This window comes from Sardina pilchardus, chromosome 19, assembly GCF_963854185.1.
Source record: "Sardina pilchardus chromosome 19, fSarPil1.1, whole genome shotgun sequence".
Classification (NCBI taxonomy): Eukaryota; Metazoa; Chordata; class Actinopteri; order Clupeiformes; family Clupeidae; genus Sardina; species Sardina pilchardus.
Window position 1 is genome coordinate 15653818 of NC_085012.1, and position 20017 is coordinate 15673834.

The window sequence follows — 20017 nt, forward strand, 5'->3', positions numbered from 1 at the left end:
CACTCACCCATATGGTCAAGCTAAGGACATCTTATACATGCTATATCTGCTTCATTTATGGTCTTGTTGTTAATAATGTACTATATACTGTACACACTTTGCAGATGCTACATGTTTCTTTATTGCCTCTACATCTGTTGCCTCATCACTGTTTCAGCACTAAAGATATGAATCAAGGCTGAAGGTGACTATCAGCATGCAATGAATCTAAATTTAAATAATAGCTGATTCTTTGTCCACAGGGGGCACATAAAGTTAGACTACATTTTGCGAAGCCTTGCTGAGGACCTTAGACTCCAATACTTTGAATTTACACTTAACCATGCATGAGCAGTATGTTGTTGCTGTATTCTTTATGGGTTTAATAAGTTTGCGGACTAACCTTTTCTGCCCCTGGTGTTGGGGTCACAGCCAGCTGTGGTTCAGGGGCGTTACGGACGGCTTCCTGGAAGGTTACTCCGGCCTCAGCAACCAGCCCTAGGAAACAATGACTCACAGTGAGTTCAGCAAACAAGCCACTGAAATATTTAAAAGAGAAACTTAGAGAGTGAGGGAAGAAAACACAAATAATGTACTGGGAAGGTTTTGTGTGAATATAACAAGATTATGGAAACAAGGAGTGGACTTTAAATATATGGTAAAATATTTCAGGTGGAGAACAACAGACAACCAGAGTGGAAGCAACAACACGAGTTTGACTAATACGTCCATAATAACATAATCTGTCCCAAGCATAGCAATAAAATCCACAGGAATAGTTTCAGTTGAGATGTGCTATACATTGTGTTAGGGGTGTTGTTTTACAGATATGTGATTACATGCCGTAAACATCCTTACAGATAATGGAGAAGCACTATTAACAAGTTACTGCAGCTGTACAAGTATCTCAATTCAACATGCAGAAAATGTCCTATGTGTTCCTGAACTATTACTTGGTCTGATGTAATCTGTCATGGAACACCACCGCATGTACCTGTTTGACAATACCGTTTTCTCATCACTTGAGTTTATTAATCGCCATTTGTTCTGCTGCTTACTGTAAAAACAGGCTGCACTCACAATATTATTTTGAATTCCATTTAGTTTAATATTCCGCCAGTCTGCTGAGGAAAAGAAACCCTGAAGGGTATGCAAAGCAGCAACCCTATTAATGAAAGCTCTGATACGTCCCTGTACTCTGTTGAACGTACCTACAGTATGTGCGGATCGGATGAACGGCACATAGGAGTCTTTGTTTTCCGTCTGGCGTCGGTTCCTACAGTATCTGCCGAGAACTTTTCTCTCGAGCTCCAGAGTTGCTTGTACAATGTTCTGTGCCCACTGTCGACCTTTGCTATGACTGGTCTAGATCACCTCTTTGGTATCCATTGACTTCAGTTAGCTATTACTTTAGCCTTTACTGTGAGCTGATCTAAACGAATCCAAAGCAAACAGGCATTTCTGAGCGACTGCTGCAGGTGGTTCAATTCAGCTGTCTGATATTTTTCATTTCAGCAGGAAGGCCAGACAACTGTCAAAGCCAGAGAACATCTCCAAAGGCCGTTATGTCTGAGCTGTGTTACATAACAATAAGCGTTAACACAAAAGCTGGTGACACTGAACAGCATATTTCATCTGTCTTTCATCTGTTAAATTGATTCATATTTTCCTCAGATCATTTTGTACAGAGTCAGATGTTGCTGAGAGAACATGGAGGCACTTAAAGTTTTCCTCGTTTTTATTCATCAGGATAATTTGCCTCTCAGCCGAGTGGCCAGAGTGTAAGCGACACACACACACACACACACACACACACACACACACACACACACACACACACACACACACACACACACACACACACACACACACACACACACACACACACACACACACACACACGCACACACGCACACACACACACACACACCTTGATCCGTGGTCCACACGTCAAACGCAAGTCAATTGCTACTGACAAATTTATTGAATTAAGTCGGCATCCATCCCCTTTAAGGGTGGGAGACACATTTATTGGTTCGTGTTCTCCATCCCTGACGAGATCCAGTTACAGTCGGAGAATCCCAAATGCGAGGGGGAGAGAGCTAGTGGCGGACTGGGCCTTTCCTGACAGCATCCGGTGGGACACTAGCATGTAACCCAAACATGACAGGAATACTAAACAGAAATGAAATCAAGCTTAGCCAAATGACAATGGATGTATCAGCCCCTGCCTGAGGGCCACAGCACTCAACAACGTCCACATGGCCATTTCCTCTGTCCTGCTGGTTGCCAGTGACCATAACAAATAATGGCACGATTAAAGAATAGTGCGGGGCATTATGAAAACGGACCGGTTATGACCAGAGCGCAGTTCGCTCAGTGTTCCACTAAAAAAGTGGGGGGACAGTGCACACAGGTGAGCTGAAACTATGGCCCCCGTTTTATTCTTTGATTAGCAGCATTAAGAGCGCTGACATTCGTCAACCATGATGTCTGAGCCGCCTCCTTTTTATGGCCTACTCAGGAAGAGATGGAATAATTACGGAGACACAGGACCCAGAGGTTGATTAATTTGACGAGACGCTCATTGAGGGCGGGTGTTATTTCGCAATAAAGTTTGGAATACCCTCTCCAACTTTGTGTGCCATGCCATTTGTTTCTTCATCTATTTCACACCCTAACTCTTCAGCGGTGTCTTTTGTTGAGTGTAACGTCGTTGGATTTAATTACGATAACAAAAAATCAACACTTGCATCTCTTACTTTCAGCTAATGAGATAAGAAATCTAACACGTGATCATGAGGCGTTGAAACGGACAAACAGATGTAAAAAGTTAAAGAGATGACTGAGAAACTCGGCTGATGTTAGTTTTCTAATTTTACAATGGCAGTCTGTGCACAGTCGGCAGGAGTTGGTCACTAAAGTGTCTGAAGAACAGCAACAGCAACAGCAACACTGAAGATAGTGGTGGTCAGTTTATTAGGACACTCATGGACTTGGCGGTCATGCTGCTCGAAAGGCAGAATGAGGAGGCACTCTGAATTCAATTGACCACAACGCCACAGACTATTACATGAGCTGTTGAACATCAGAGCACGTCATTTCTTTTGGAGTCTGTCAGAACAAAAAAAAGCCCTTCTCCACGACCAACATCCCCTGGCCTGTCTGTCCTTCAACTTCCAACACAGAGTAAAAATAAAGCTTTTAGGCCACAGAGTCAAAATAAGCTTTTAGGCCACAATTTAAGATCGGTGTATAGAATGCCAACAACATGCATTCACTGGAAGTGCACACGGCGGGCATGAGAGCGAGATCTAAGAATACACACATACAGTACGCACGCGGGCAGACCTGCGGGTCTGAGATGGATGTCCTACCAAACCATGCATGATGAGGGTCAGGAGGGCAGGAAGCGTCAGTGGCATCTCTGGAAAAAAATTCCCAGCGCCAGGAATCCTGCGCATTTCCCACAATAACGCAATGTTTAATTAACAGCGGCTGCGTTGAGAACGCCTACCCCATAAATTACGAAGCCCTCGGAATTACGCAGAAGACGACGGTGGTGGTGCAGCAGCAGGAGCTTTTGCCAGTGGTGCAAGTTTTTGACTTCCATTAAAAGAGCGCTCAGGGCGATACATTAGTGTGGATTATGTGAATAGGGGTTACAGTTGGTGGGGGAAAAAAGGCAAAAAACAGCAGAGAGGAGAAAAACAAAGTATGAATAATACATGAGTAATTAAAGCCCGATTTAAAAATGCTGATCTCTGAAAGCCCCTCCATTCAATTGTGTTAATTAAGCAACAGGAAGTATTAAATTCCACCGTCTGGCATTCAAAACAAATGAGAGCAGTGCTCATTGGATCATGGAGAGCTTTTAAGCAAAGCTATCCGTCATATTGCGCGGAGTCAAATCAAATTGATAAGTCTGTCTGCAACGCATCCCCTTCCCCACAAAGGCAGACAAGAAACAATATATGACACGCGACTGACTTAGCGCCGACAGAGGCCCTTTACTGGTTGGTCTTGGGTGACAGGGAACATGAAGAAAATCAAAAACAGACGGTGAGTCTCGCTGCAAATGTAACGTGGAATCCAGGAACATTTTGATAAGCCTGCCAAACGGTGTTCATACTGTATGACACAGCTGTCCAAACCAACTTCTAAATTACAAACCCAGCAGGTCACAATGCAAGCTTATAAAAACATCTATTATAACAAACATTTCTGCCCCTCCAGGTACAATGTATGGATTTACTGACCTCGACTGATTCACGTAGTCCTCACACACACCCAAGTCGTACAAATACAGAGACTACAAATATATATATAATATATATAATAGAACCATCTTCTGCACAATATATTAATACAATATTGTTTGGTTGCTTGGCTTGTAAAAAAAAGTATCTCAGTATCAAAAAAAAATATGAACATGGCGCCAAATGTGACAAACATCGATCAAGTGCAAATATCGTCATTGTTCAACTGAGAGCATCAGGTGGACAGACTCCCCTCAGAGGGAGCAGCTGGTGCAGCCTTACCATGCAAAGCTCTGTAGGCACAGCCCAAGCAGGCAGAGTTGGCCACATCAATGGTGTACACCGGCGCATTGAAAACATCCGAGAGCACCTATAGAATGCCAGTGAAGAGGATATGACAGATATGAGTCATCATCATCATCATCTGATAGTCATGGCAACAGGCAATTATGAACAAACAGTGATCTGGGCAAGACACATTACATTGACAAACTAGGCAATATGTTACTTCACAAACAGTAATCTGGGTGAACATTTAAAAGCATCTACGAAAAGGCAACACATGATATTTTCCTGTTCTCTTAAGCCTGGCGGGTATTGAACACAGAGAATGCCCATTGGATAGATAGCAAACGCTACAATAGTTTGGTAATGATGCCATGTTATTTCTGCTTATCTCCTCTTCTTTTTTTTGTAATTGCCTCAGGCCAGGGTTGGCAGTGATCACAACGTGTCCATGTTGAGAAATGTAGCAGTTGCAATAGCTACTTTTCTTTTTAGAAGATAAAGGCCTATTATTAGATGCTAGAGATGCCAGGCGTAAGAAACAAATTTCCTAGTGGGAAAATGATGGGGTGCCAAAACAGCGATGTCATACCATTAGGCATTAAGTTTCCCATCAGGTATTGATAGGGTAATTACTGCTCAGCCTTACATACACTCCCTTACACACTGACGGCCCTGACTGCACAAAATTAACTACCGCACAATAAAGTATCCCTGTTTGTCACAGAAGCAAAATTGTCTCTGCTATTAAAACCGTGTGCACAGCAGATATGGCTCACTAGCAGACGCCATGCACATACATTCATGAGGCAAACACTGGAACAGTACACACAAACGGATCAACAAACTCTTCCTCCATCACGCCTGTTCTCTCTTCTTCTCTGTCAAGCAGCAGCCTTAATGTATGGGAAAGCGGGTCAGCAGAGGTCTCAGTCCATTTATTGTAAATCAAACCCCAAACACAGCAGAGCTCCTTCAGGAGACACGCAAGTCAGATAGAATTAGATTCACAAGTAACCTTCGGGGGGGGAAGCGCACATACTGTACACAAACAATGCAGCGGAGCTCTGGCCTGCAAAGCTCCACACGAAGCTCGAGAGGAGTTGAACAAACCATACTTGCCTTACAGCCTTAAAGGAGAAATTCAGGGATTTTTCACAGATCTCCTTTTCTCGTGGTCACTGAGTATTGTCGGTACGAAAAAAACAAACAAAACAAAAGCAATGATTTTTACCTAGCGAGTAAAGAGTGGCTGCAGCCAGCAGCTAAAGTAGCCAGGCAGCTACTAGTGCTACACTCTGGGGGCATGAACATGCGGGCTCAGGAACATGCCCCCAGAGTGTAGAGCTGGAGCTGCCAACTGTTTTCGTTTTTTTTTTTTTTTCGCACCAACAGTACTCGGTGACCTTGAGAAGCGGAGATGTGTGAAAAATGGCAGAATTTCTCTTCAAGTAAACTCAACCATTGTAACAGGAGACATGCAGAAAGAGCAAACACAGGGAATATGACCGATGGAGATTTTATTTTGCGGTCTTACCTGGAGGATGTCCACATTTGAAGATGCCCCACCAGTGGCCAGGACCCTGGTACCAGGTACTAAAAACAAACAATGAACTATGGTGAGCAAAGAGGGGTGTTTCATTTTGACAGATTGGGGGGGGGGGGGGGGGATATGTGGTATAGATGACAGATTAGGGGGGGAATGGGAATATGTGGTATAGATGACAGATTTCATGAGAGCATGAGGCAAAGATCAACACTGCACTCTTGAAAGATTTCCAAGCACCACCATTTCACAGATGAGGCATGGCATGATTCATTCATTACATACAAACACACCCCCACCCAACTCCCAGCCACACACATGCATGTACACACACACACACACACACACACACACACACACACAGTCTCTCCATGGCACTGAAACGCGGGTCTACTGAGGCAACATTCAGGGGGCCGGTGTTGTGCGATCCGCGGCGCGTGCTGCCCGTGGCACAACAGGTCCTCGGGCCCGGCTGAGAGCATCATTACTGTACACTGTGGGGGAAGCGGAGCTGCTGAATTAGCCTGCCGCCGCCACCCCGCGAGTGCCTGATACGCTGTTTTCAGCTTGTTAATGGGAGCGGGCTGCCATATGGAACAAAGGCTCATGCTGCAAACCCCACCCCGGCAACCCTCTCTCTCTCCCTACATCCCTCTCTCCCCCCCTCTCCATCTCTTTCTCTCTCTCTCTCTCTCTCTCTGTGGGGTTTGCTCACTGACCCTGGCGTTTCTCGCCTCTCCGCCACAGTGGGGTTATACAAATCGGCACAAGACGATGGTGTGTGGGCAGACACTCGGTACCACATGAAAGCAGAGAAGAAAGGAGGAGGAGGAGGCAAAAAAGGGCACAGCAATTATGCTCTCTCTCTTTCTCTCGCTCTCTTTCTCTTGCTCTCTCTCTCTCTCTCTCCGCGTCTCCAGTCTTCCTTCACAAAGGCATTAACATAACATACACCCATGAAAGGAAAAATGTCCCCTCCTGCGTGCACTATTAAAAACAGTCACGCCGGTGATGGTAGCCTTGGGGTGCCAATACAAAGTGAAATGGATGCAGTATATGCCTTCCACAATTGATTTGCTGCTTGGGCCCCACCGAGCACCTCCACCTCCACCCCCACCCCCCTCGCTTCCATTTCACAGTGACCATCAATGCTGATGAGTACGAGTGCGGTGAGAGGTGGTGAAAGGATGGGAGTGAGAGCCAGCTCCAAAATATCTCTCCGCAGGTAACCACAAACACATGATTTGAGCTTTTGAAAGAGACGAGTAAACCCCGCTGAGACAGAGTGCAGTACATGTTAGGTCTTTTGGGGCGGGAGGTCTTGAGATTTAGCACAACTTATGATAATGCTACTTCACTAGCTCCCTTTCTCTGCACATACAGCACAGCTCCCATTGAATCTGTTTAGATGGAAAGACTAGAGGGATTTCTGGTGAAATCGACACCATCTGTCTGGGAGCAGAGCTAGAGTGAATGAAGTGACGAGCGGAGGGACTGAATAGCAAACAGTCCATCACCCCACTTTCTGCTTTGGGGAGTCGAGGCGCTGATGAAGGCCACTGGGCAACCCCGCTCTGTCCGATTAAAACACAGTGTGCCGGTCAGCAGCTGGACAGGAGCGTTTTTGGCCCTTTAGCCTTTGGGCGGGCAAGAGAATGCTGCCGAGCGAGCACCACTCCGATGACCACTGAGCTGACCACTGAGCGGATCCCTTGGGCTTTGACCAGGACTGCGACGGGGGCAGGCGTGTGTATCCCCCGCTCTGTGAATCATGAGAGCAGGGGACTCAGGAGTGCGCTGTGCAAACACATGCCGGTCAGTCCAATGCCGCTGGACACGAGGCCTACTGCTGGAGGGCTGTCCAATCGCTTGACTTCATGGAAGCCTGCATGTGTTGATTGATGGAACGACTGACTTTCTCTCTCTCTCTCTCTCTCTCTCTCTCTCTCTCTCTGAGGCCCATGCACAAACACAAATACACATATGACACCTACATGTGGTGGTTCGATAGTGAATAAATGCATTCAAGGACATGCTGGCAACACATGCAGGCAACGGAGTCTCTATTCCTACATTGGCACACCGCGCAGAGGCCACCCTGGTTTGGTGGGTATCCTTGGTGCTCAGGTATCAAAGGGAGATGTTGCAGACCAGCCAGGAGGCTCCACACGGCCACAGCGATACCTGCTGGACTGAGCAGTGGGCGATCCAAGCAGACAGTGAATTATTTACAGGCCAACAGCGCAGTTGCATCAGGAATCAATGTCCCTTATACCGGAGGGAGCATGTGTGGCTGTGTGTGTGTGTGTGTGTGTCCACATGTATTTAGTATGTCATGGCTACAGCTAAGCTGTAGCACTCCTCATCTTGTTAGTCTACAACAAATGAACGAAAAGCAAACAGGAATCATTCGGACAATGTGTACGGTCTGCAGCAAGGCTAAGTGGAATGTGTTATAGATCATACAGAGAGAGCATTCTCGGTAGCTATATGGGCTCTTTCATGTACGCCCACCCACGCAGTCATAAATGTATGGACTGACGGAGATAAATGGTGGACCTATTAGAAACATCACACTCAGATATGAACCCAGAAACCTTCACACAATGAGACTACATTCTATCCAGCCTGTACTTCCCTTTATGTTTCAGATGCAGTGAGGCTGCCTTTCAAAACGATATTGCACACATACATTCAAGAATATCTCATAGCCGTTCGCATTCACTAAGAGGGGACCATTCACCACGGAGTTCATTATTGATGACTATTGACGGGCGGTGAAACTGCCCGCCACCGGCTAGCTGCACAGGGCCCTCTGAATCCCATCAGCACACTCGAGCACTCTCGACAAGCGCACGTCTTCAACGCCAGCGGAACAAAAACGTCCACGGCTGAGAAGGGGAATTAAAAAAGCACGGCAAACGGCAGCAGAAGGTGCATCCGTGCCCTCTGAATGGGAGGTGCGCAATCAGCGGCTCATTGGCTGATCTCGCTTTAATTAAAGTGTGTTTGTTTCAGCCACTGTTGGCAGCCACAACCCTACTTCATGATATAATTACACTAATTTTGCGCCCCGCGCCCCCTTCGGCTCATCCACATAATCTGACAAGACACACCAACCTCCACGGCAAACAACAAAAGGCAACCCATCGCTCATTTAGAGCGTCATCAAAAACAACAAGCAGTGTGGATTCAGTGCCAGTAGTAAACAAAACAAAACAAAACAAAAAACGCTCAACATTACTGGCAAACTGCTACTGGTTACTGGGGAGGGGATCTGTGAGGTTTGGCCATTTGCGTTAGGGCCACTCTTTATTTGTTGATTCCCCATGTTCTGCCAGGAGAGAGCTGAGGTTGCAAAGGCACGCAGTTACCGGGGAGCAGCTAGTTTGTTGATAAGTGCAGAGAGACAGAGTTACGGGGGAGCAGGTAGTTAGTTGATAAGTGCAGAGAGGAGAGAAAACAGAGTGGAGGGGAATGTGAGAGTGTGAAAAAGAGGTCATCACGGAAAGATTGCGAATACAACCAAGCGAATGCATCAGATGAAGAGGGCAACGAGAGAGAGGGGCAGAATTTGAGAAACACAGCAGACCAGACCAATTGACAATTAGACAAGAAGACCCATAGACTGAACGGAGTGAATAGAAAGAGGAAACCAGGCCAGACAAGAGCCAGGGCCTGAGCAGCACTCACTGATCTTGTAGCCCAGTTTTTCGGCATGGACCCTCTTTGCCAGGAACTGTCCCTCCACCAAGGCTCGGATTTCCTCCTCGTCCGAGAAGCCCTCCACCTGCGCGGGGCCCGAGCACAAAGGGAGACTTTTGGTCAGGAGACAGCGACGAATCCCCCGCCTGCACACAGGCGCTCCTATTGACCACATTCTCACCGAGGAGCCCCTGACCTCATCTCACACAGCCACAAGGACATCCTACGAGCAATGCACCTCAGCTCAGAACTCAGTCAGTCTCTCCATCAGACACAGCTGCAGAATTCTCCCACAGTGTGACTGGGTCAAATAATTGAATGGTTCAAATAGTTTGACCTGTTTGACTCTTACTCCTTTCATTCATGTAGGCCCTAACTGAGACATTATATTTGATATGACATTTTTAGGCCAGAACCTGCTGATTTGTTCATCAATAGGACAATCCTGGTGATGTACCATACAGTACAGTAGCCATGCATAACATGACTGCTGCATTAAGCAAAGAAGAGTGAGAAATTAAGTGAAATAGCAAGATACTTTCCATTCCAAGACAAGTGTTATCTAGAACTGTTGTGTGAACGGCAACAATAGTTCAAGCTATTGCCCCCAAAATTGGTTTGACCCAATTCCATATCAGCATGCAGAGAAATATACACCTAGTAAAACAAACTATCGCTTCCATATTAGCTATGTGGAGCTACAACCATACCAAGTTACATGCTGATTAGTGTACATTTAAGTGTATGCATCAAGGACCAAACATTTGTGAAAAGAAGAAAAAGCTTTCACAAACCCTATATTACAAGCTGCTTGCATGCAGTGGTCAAAATAAAAGTATATATAATAAAATGTTTGTGCGGAACCCTTACTGTTTGATCTTCCTTATTGAACCTGTAAGTTCCCACTGCAGGGGGCGTAATCTCCATCGCATCAAAGTAGATGCCTGCAAAAACACAGAAAAAAACCCGACAAAGTGTGTAAAAGTGACATGTGTTTTGACCGCAGTAATCCGCTCACTCGAGCATTTGCATGCATTAAACCGAATCATGGAGAGGCATGGAGTAAACATGTTTGCCACTCGAGCACTCGCTAAGACCCACTATGGTCTGAAATGACAAACACATTCCAAGTGAGCAAGCACCTAGGCTGCCGTGATTTCCCACGGGGGTGGACTTCAGGGCTCTAGAGAACGCATCCCAGGAGCCCCCAGCGCACGCATTACGGATCCTCTCTCGGGTCAGGGAGCCGTTTTTGAAGCTAGGGATGCAGAACAGGACAAGGTTAAGACTTTAATTGGGATTCATTGAACATTACATTCTGCAGCAGCACCCCATCCACACACACACACATGCAAACAGATGCCCTCATACTGTATACAGTAAATGCTTAACAGAACGGTCCATTGACCTCTCCTCCTCCAACAAATCCCTATACTGAGGATCTCTGAATATCCAAAGAACCCTCTTGTTTTATCTTCAGGTTCACAAATGACTCAAAATATCCAATGAGGATATGGGTAGTTGACATCTGGCCAAAAAAAAGTGCTTTTTTTGGAAAACATAATTTTAAAAGAAAAAAAGCAAATGTTTATATAGTATGGAAACTGTAGTTTCTGAAAATAATAGTGGTCACTCATTTTGTCAATGACCTCACATGTTTTTTTCCACGTTTACACTCATCTGCACTGTGAATGTGTCCTATGGTGTGACATTTAAAAAGTACTAAGAAATGATATTGAATAACATAAAAAAATACATGAAACAGAATTGTTCACATTATTTAATCATTATTTTCTTAAAATTCTATTTATTTCAGATAAAAGTACTAATTACAATCATTTTCACCATGAATAGATGCACTTGATTGACTTTTTCCTATGAATGTCGATACATTTTTTTCCGCCAACCTTACAAAACTGTTTGAAATTGTACCTATCTAAGAGGAGCTATTATTGGAGCTCCCCTCATGCCAAACCTGGCTTTTTTTAAAGTATGTTTTGAAATTAAGGATGTTTTTCTGTTGTTTTATGTTTGTCACACTATAGGACAAAATGTCACACTAAAGGACAAAGATAGTTATTGCATGAAGTGAGTCAGAATATATGTAGTGTTTATTGTAACAGTGATAAAGGAGGACATTTGTTGGATAAGTGTTGCTTTTTCCAGGCTATTTTTTTGATGATGACCCATTGTCAGTCAATAGTAATAGTACTTAACTGTGTGTACTTAACTAATTTGTCGACTATGAAACCACTGTGAAGTTTCACTTTGTCTATGAGTTCAAATAATAGGTGAGTGCAGATGCATGTAGGCTATACTCTGCTAGTCACAAGCAGGTTTTAGTAAACCAAGTTTTAGTGGAATCCCTGTTCCATATAGTCTTGTGTGCATGCAGATTCCTTCAAATGTGCTGCTGTGTGAAGTTGCATTGTTTGCTGTTAAAGGAAATGATAGATATTATTCTCATTGTTTTAAAGGATGTTACGCCCAAAACACACCCATGACTGATTAAGAGACATAAGAACAACCCTTTTGTGTCCAGCACCTGACAAAATCACACCATTAAATTAGTGAATGTGGACTGCCATGCCTTTAATGTCTATAAACGTTGTGCTTCTGACCATCCGTTTTTGATCGCCAAAAGAGGGACCACAATCCTCAATAGGGAAATTCCATTCTAAAACATTGCGTTACATTCATGAAGTCCACTCTATCTAAAACATCCCTACTGAAAAAATAGCAAGAAACCAATTTATGTTGGTAGCTGGTTTTAGCTGTTTTTTGCTGTTTTTTCTCCAACTATTGCTGGTCTTTGCTGGTATAACTGGTTAGGCCACCAGGTGGACATGCTGGCGTGACCATCTAAGGAAGCTGTTCATGCTGGTGTGACCAGCCTGTCGTGTGGGATACAGCTGGTGTGAGATGGTCATGCTGGTGACCAGCCTGCCAAGCTTGACATTGTAGGTGTAAGATGGCCATGCTGGTTTGCTAGAATCACCAACATAAGCTGGCATGACCAGTAAAAACCAGCAATGTAGACCAGCAACACCAACTAAAATGACCAGCGTGAGATGGTACGACAAGCAAAACCAGCAGAATTACCATCGTAAGCTGCAGGTATGTTTTTGCAAGACTTTTGCTGGTCTATAGCTGGTTAACCATCATAAGGTGGTCAAACAAGCTGGTCAACCAGCAAACCACCTTAAGCTGGTCAGGCTGTTTTTTCAGCTGTTAGAGCAGTTTTTAATCATATTTGACACAATTATCTACAATGACATTATATTCGTTGGTGGCAACACTGGAAGTTCCGGGGCAGGTTGGGCCACAGGTCCTGCAAGGAGGTTCTTTCTGTTATAAAAAAAAGTTTCAGATTTATGTACTTTATATTATAGTTATTTTGGTAACACTTCAGAACATTGTATGTCGTCTCTAAAACAGCAATAAATATTTGAATTTAAGTTATTATTAGGTGTCACACCAAAGGACATTTCCTGTCACACCAAAGGACATTTAAGCTTTTGTGGCAGTTAATGACCATGCTAATACTAACTGAGCTGTCATTAGCAACTGACATCATGCATTTGCATAATATTACATAGTCCTGCTGTTAAAAATACAAATTTGAATACAAAAATGGCATTTAGGGGTGTCACACCAAAGGACAATAAAACTTAACAACTTCAGTGGTCTGAAAACATAGTTGAATATTTGAGCAATTCTGAGAGAAATTCTCACCATGTTCACTGCTCCAGGGCTTCATTAGGGTCTTCAGTCACATGACCTTGAATGGGGTCTTTCAACTAAATGTAGTTGTCCATGATTTTGGCCAACTTAACATCAGGTTATTGCATAACACCAAAGGACATTTTTTTCTGTGACGAACTTTACGGAGTTCCTACCATTTTAGAAATGTATGTATGGGAAAAGTGATTGCCACTTAGTAAAATAGACACTTGCACAATTATGCCAGAAGCGTTCATTAAAAATTTTAAGCATTATTTCCTCTATTTATAAAAGTTAACATTTATATAATTATGTTGTCTACCATCACACCATAGGACAATTTTAAGGTTTGGCTCAAAGTTCTGAAAAAACGATAAATGACTCAGCTATTAAAACAACAAATTCATGTAAAGCAAGGAAATGTTCAACCTTTTACAGTATTTTAAAATGTGAAAATGTGAAATTAATTGTGTTTTATCTTCTGTGACGGTGAAAAAGCCACGTCATGTCATCTACCCATATATTGAGTGGATATTGAATATGAGTATTTCTAATTTCACAAACATCACATACTGTATGCCAGGGTTGCATATTAGTTTTTCTCAATTTGCACAGTCCCTGGAGGTAGAGCATGAATTCAGGTAATTGGCATTCTTGACATATTGCATTTCTGTTGATGTTGTGGCTGACAATCTGCAAAGGTGTCGTTCTGGCATAAGTCTTACTTATAGGATAACATAATAGAGGTAAAAACAAGGACAAAATCTGTCACCATCTTGTTTCACACGTCCCTCCTTAACTGTAGACCCTTATTTAATAGTGAACAGGGAAAGCTTCTACAGAGATATACACATGTAAAATAAGAGTTTAAAGTGGCATCAGGAGGGATTGCGTTTCTGTCAGCACACAAAAATATGAGAACATCACTACTTTCAGAGAACAGTTACAGACTAGGACTAGGAGGCAACGCTCAGCATGAGAGCATGGAGTTTTTTTCCAAAAGGGATTCGCAACAACGGCACGATGAAACAGCATACAGCTGGACCCCAAACATATTTGACGCAATATTACAATCAAACCTGGAACTGGAATCCAACCTACTTCAATAAAACCTTAGCCACTCAATTGTTCTCTAATTGCAAGACCGTAATTACCAGATCTGTTACAGAACCTCTGCATCCCAGTATTCCTCGGCACTGCAGGGGAGGTACGAATAAGAGAGGCACCCAGTCTTTTATGTCTCTACAGCTCATCATTTCAGACACGGAACATCAGATTTCATGAGGCCACTGATGAGTCCCTTCCTTCATATAGACGACCACTATCAGTCCACCACAATCTGATAAAATTATCTGGACATGAGGGTGAACCCTTTGAGGCTTCATTAAATTTTAATATCATCATCATGGGTGCATCAACCTCTCTAAAGTCTATATTAATTGTGTGTCGTGTTTTAGGTTCTGTGCGAGTCACCACAGGCCGGGCCCTCCCTGCGGTTTTGTCTTTTTTAGAGCTCATGTGATGCACAAATCATCCAGAGCTCCCACTGTGCGACAGAAAGGCTGGATGTTTTACCATATCAAAGCCATGTAGGACTGGCAGTCAACTGGGTTGCAGAAGATGTGGCCTTCTATGGTAGGTTTGGGCTCCTTGATCCATAGGAAGACTGTATCACTAGTGCCCAGACTGACCTAAAGGGAGAAGCAAGTGTGAAACTCTTGGATCTCGAGTCTTGATATTCAAATTATCACGTTACTTTTTTGATCAAAGGCTCTTTAACAGCCAAAGCACCAGGATCATCAAATACAATAAATTTTTTTATGACACATTGCCTCATCGTCTCTTCATTTAGTGCTTCCATTAATACACTAACCTACTGTATTCATTTTTTTATATTTGTGATGTGACTTCCAAATGACCCTTGTTTCAGCAGGCAGATGCCCCTGATGTCCACGTTCACACAGTTAGTGATACAGGTCAGTGGCCAGACAATCTACTGCAACAGCCTGTATAGCAACATAGGAGACATGAAGCTTTGACACTCTTGTTCTACATAACACTCCTGTGTGTCCTTCGATTATGACCCATGCACCACAGAAAACAGCCACTGTCCACCCATATTTATCTCAGTCATCTGTCTAAAGTCCACATGACTGTCTGATGAAGTGCTGGTACAAGACACATTTCAGTATGCCATGCTGAACTGCTTTTACTAAAAGTCAACCTTGCAAATGTGTGCAAGATCTGCTCTTTGCCAGGGAAAACGAGATGCTACTTTCCACTGCATCGCACTCCTCTATACGGAGACACATTTAGTGTTATGAGCTGACTGAACTGTGCTGTGCACATAATTCAAATTATGGAAGTGGGGTTCTATGGCACATTGATTGGCTCCAGATCCATACTTATTGGGGTTTTCAGTTCAAAACTCCAAAACCAAAATAAGTTATTCCTACTCCAGTTTTCCAAGGTTACCAAAAAGGTTTTCATCACTGCAAGTGGAGGATGGATCATTTGTTTATTTCATTGTCTTTGTTTATTATGGGAATGTCTCTGAAACATCATAAAACATTGCTTTGCATTAACAACGAAGACAACTAAAAAGTCAGACCCAATTCAAGCATGCCCAGTAATCTTACTGATGCATTTTACTGGCCAGAAATCTTTCTGATGTATTTGAAGTTAAACACAAACGGAATGGCAGTTAGTTTACTGGATTTGGTAAATGTGCGGGCTACCCATGTGTGGCTCAAGGTCAGAGGAATTATTTATCAGTGAGAATTCCAAGAGTGTATGATCCATGCATGATACATCATTTAGGGGTGAAGATCAAAGCCTGTTCTTTTGACATATAAACTACATCGATCTCAACCACACTTTGATGAAGAGAACAGCTGGAGATATCTACCCCACCAGCTCTTGAATAAATTATCTCAATACTTGTATAAGTCTTCCATGTTGCATTTGCAGCATCACAAAATGTTCCCACTCCAGTGCAGTGAATCTGGGGTGCAAACATGGCATATATGTACCTCAACCACAACGATGGCATAACTAATACACTTGAGTTCAAAGAGGACTTACCGCTAGATCACCTTCTTGGAGCCTCATTCCAGCAAGAGACCCTGAAAACATGAAGCTCAATCAAAGTCTGCAGCCTTGCTCTTAGGGCACTCATGCACAGAGTGGATAAATTACTTTAATTTAAGGCTTGCACATCTCAGCCATGAGCTACTTCAGATATTTCCTACTCAGGCGCAAACTGCCAATACGGCATGGCCAGCATATTGATCATTAATGAGGGACATCTATGAGAGACGACATTTGATAATGTTAGCAACTGTGATACAGATGTTAAACCTTTGCGCCAGACATAAACGAGACCCAAAGTGTCAGGCAGCATCTTTTACATGTTTTAATTTGGACTTCGGTGGGCGGACTGGGTTAAAATGTAATCATTCCCGTCCATCGGCTTTCTTGGTGACCTTGCAGAAAAAGTTCGATAAATCTCCCCATGTGGTGACATGTGTGGGGGGCTCCTGCGAGCTATGACAGGTCCAAGAAAAATGATCCCGCAACCAAATTCTCATTTCAATACATCAGGAGCCGCCTGTCCTTTCATTTCAGCTCCTGCATTTCCATCCTGAATCTTTGAACACGCGCGGGAGACCCACTAAAGAGATACCTACTGTTTCATATTAATGTCAACACCGGTGGAGTTCTTTTAGCGCGAAGATGAAAATTCAGCTGGTCCCGTCTCGAGTGCTTTTTCGACTCTAATTACGATTCAGCTGACCGTCTCTCATAGCCCCTTACCCATGATGCATCCTGGTCGCCCCTGATGTGGCAACCCTGTTGGATAATTAATTGAATGGGGGTAAATTGCACAATTGGATCCATTAATCCATGGGAAATCGCTCATCAGGCTGACCACCAGACACTGCAGAGATCTGGCGGCTGCTATTCACACCCTCTGCTGGGGCGTCTTCGCCACTTTTATTGGCCATAAAGCTCCTTTTATGCAGATGACACCGCTGAGCCAGGATGGCATGGGGTGGCGGGTGTCAGGGTCACTTCTGTGGTGATCTGCGTCTGGTGTTTTTTAATTGAAAAATGTCAACCCGCGCCTACCAAAGAGGCGCGAGTGAAAACTGTCTGTCTGGCGCTGGGCCAGCTCTTACCCTCTCTCTTACACACACACACACACACACACACACACACACACACACACACACACACACACACACACACACACACACACACACACACACACACACACACACACACACACACACACACACACACACACACACACACACACACACACACACACACACACACACACACACACACACCTCCTGGATGGTGGACATGTGTGTTAAACACACCAGAGTGGTAGTAGAAAGAAACACTGAGTGAAATGTTGCTGCCACCTAGTGACATGATGACGCTAAAACATCCACTAAATCTTAGAGAATGGCTTGATATCAGAAAGCCAGGAAGTCAAGGTGGAATTAAAACACTTTTAAAACCATTAACCATAGTTAAATTAAAACCAATGATACTCTTCAGCCTAAAGGACGAATGCAATTATAAACATATAACTTCAGCCCTACAGCCAACCACAGCACTAACTCTGACATCATGCAAAATGATTCCTATTTACCTGGGTTATCGCCAGTAAATGCCACCACCTTGCAGTCCATAGGAAAGCCATATCTCTTCACAAAGTAAGAGGACACATCCCCCTACACAGACAGCCAATAAGTCTCGTTTCAAAAACAGTTATGATGTTGCACAGTAAAAGATAACACAGAATGTAGAAATCTGTACCAGAACAGCAGTGGATGGGACTGGAGCACCTAGTTTAGCCTGTAGACCAGGAGCTGTGGCCTGAAGACAGGCCGGTGACCACTTTTTTGAGAATATGTCCATCAGGTTCATCCCAGAACCTGGATAACAGAGGAAAAAAACAAACAGTCAACGCCAGGAAACTCTATTTGGCAAAGGAAAGCTTTCATTTCAACCTCATCCAGCTTTAATATACACTTAGAAGAAACAAAATAAACTATTCTCAAGTGTGTTTGTGCTTACCGTCACTATAATCAACCGGTGCATGATCACCCAGAAATATGGAGGCAGCAAAGCTGCTGACGAGTGAGATCCTCTGAAATAAATATCACACATTCTACATGTACATTTACAGAGAGGTACGTCCACCATTTTTAGATTAGATTGCCCCTTTATACACACACACACACACACACACACACGCACACGCACACGCACACGCACACGCACACGCACACGCACACGCACACGCACACACACACGCATACGCACACACACAGACTTGAAAAATATGCACTCATCATTAAGGCACTAGCAGAACACTCTTTCATAAAAAAATACTTTTTTGTTAAGTAAGCTTGTAGCATACACAATGGCCATTTCAACAACAGATAGCCTCTTACCTCTGTCTCACTGTACACATCAGGCTTAGACTGATGCATCTTAGCGACCTGATTTCCTGTGAAACGCTATTAAAACATGGAATAATATGCATCAACATACGTGCATATGTTCAGGACAATAATTAAGATAATTGAGTAGACTACATTCAACCCAAATGAGATTACTAACTTATGTTAGCATTTTCGATCCTCCATAGTTTAGCCATCAGATAAGCACTTCAGCGTGCTGTGTACTGTACATGCAAATAATTGCCCATCTCTTTTTAAACTTCCTGATTGGCTACTACAGGGGGTACTATGATGATCTTTTTTTTTTACAGCTAGCAGAGACTGTTTACGAAATCTCTAAAGTGACACTCTAAAGTGTCCATTTGAGTGACATTAAGTTTCAAAAAGCCATCTGGAACGAGAAACACAGAGAGGGCATGCAGTTTGGTCGGTAGGCCAACACTGCTACCAGATCAGAAAACAGGGAGGGTGTGCAGTGTGGCTAACTCTCTATCACTCATTTACAGCACTTTTCCAGATTAGAAATGGTCGCACCTCGTATGCCCGAGAACCAGTGATGTCAGCCAAGGTTTGAGCACATCCTACAGCCTTCTCCAGGTCTGAACACTGGGTCGAAGTACTAGAATCCATCCATATTGGACTGTCTTCAACAGCAAACTGATCCTAAATGCAATGCACACAAAACAAACTTTCTGTTAAATCATACTGTATCTAGGGCTGCAACTATCAGCTCAATTGACGATTGGTGCTGCTGCTGCCTGGGGCAATAAAATGTCAGAACATGTTGATCAGGGTTTCCAAAATCCTAATATTATGTCCTCAAATGCCTTGTTTTGTCAAAGCTGCAAATAAAGTTTTCTTCATGGTCATGGAGGAGTAAGTACCACTGAAAATATTCGAGATTTAGGAAGCTGCAATTAGAATTTTTGACACAAACCGATTAACTGATAGTTGGGATTTAATTCAATAGTTGAAAATGAATAGATTATGTCTATTGTCTATCATCATTACGATCATTCTCGATCTCTCTCCCTCTT

General features: G+C 43.6%; 1 protein-coding gene across 1 annotated transcript in view; it reads right to left on the reverse strand.

Moving 5' to 3' along the window:
* xylb (xylulokinase homolog (H. influenzae)) overlaps nt 1–20017 on the reverse strand; it is a 33744-nt gene that overhangs the window by 9514 nt on the left and 4213 nt on the right. The window contains exons 6-18 of the mRNA XM_062521216.1: nt 19515–19643; nt 18972–19037; nt 18592–18664; nt 18331–18449; nt 18164–18245; nt 16582–16622; nt 15073–15188; nt 10917–11032; nt 10645–10718; nt 9763–9859; nt 6061–6119; nt 4521–4608; nt 383–477 (exon numbers count right to left, since the gene is read on the reverse strand). Of these exons, the coding sequence (XP_062377200.1) occupies nt 383–477; nt 4521–4608; nt 6061–6119; nt 9763–9859; nt 10645–10718; nt 10917–11032; nt 15073–15188; nt 16582–16622; nt 18164–18245; nt 18331–18449; nt 18592–18664; nt 18972–19037; nt 19515–19643 (1155 nt within the window). The remainder of the gene's footprint in view (nt 1–382; nt 478–4520; nt 4609–6060; nt 6120–9762; nt 9860–10644; nt 10719–10916; nt 11033–15072; nt 15189–16581; nt 16623–18163; nt 18246–18330; nt 18450–18591; nt 18665–18971; nt 19038–19514; nt 19644–20017) is intronic.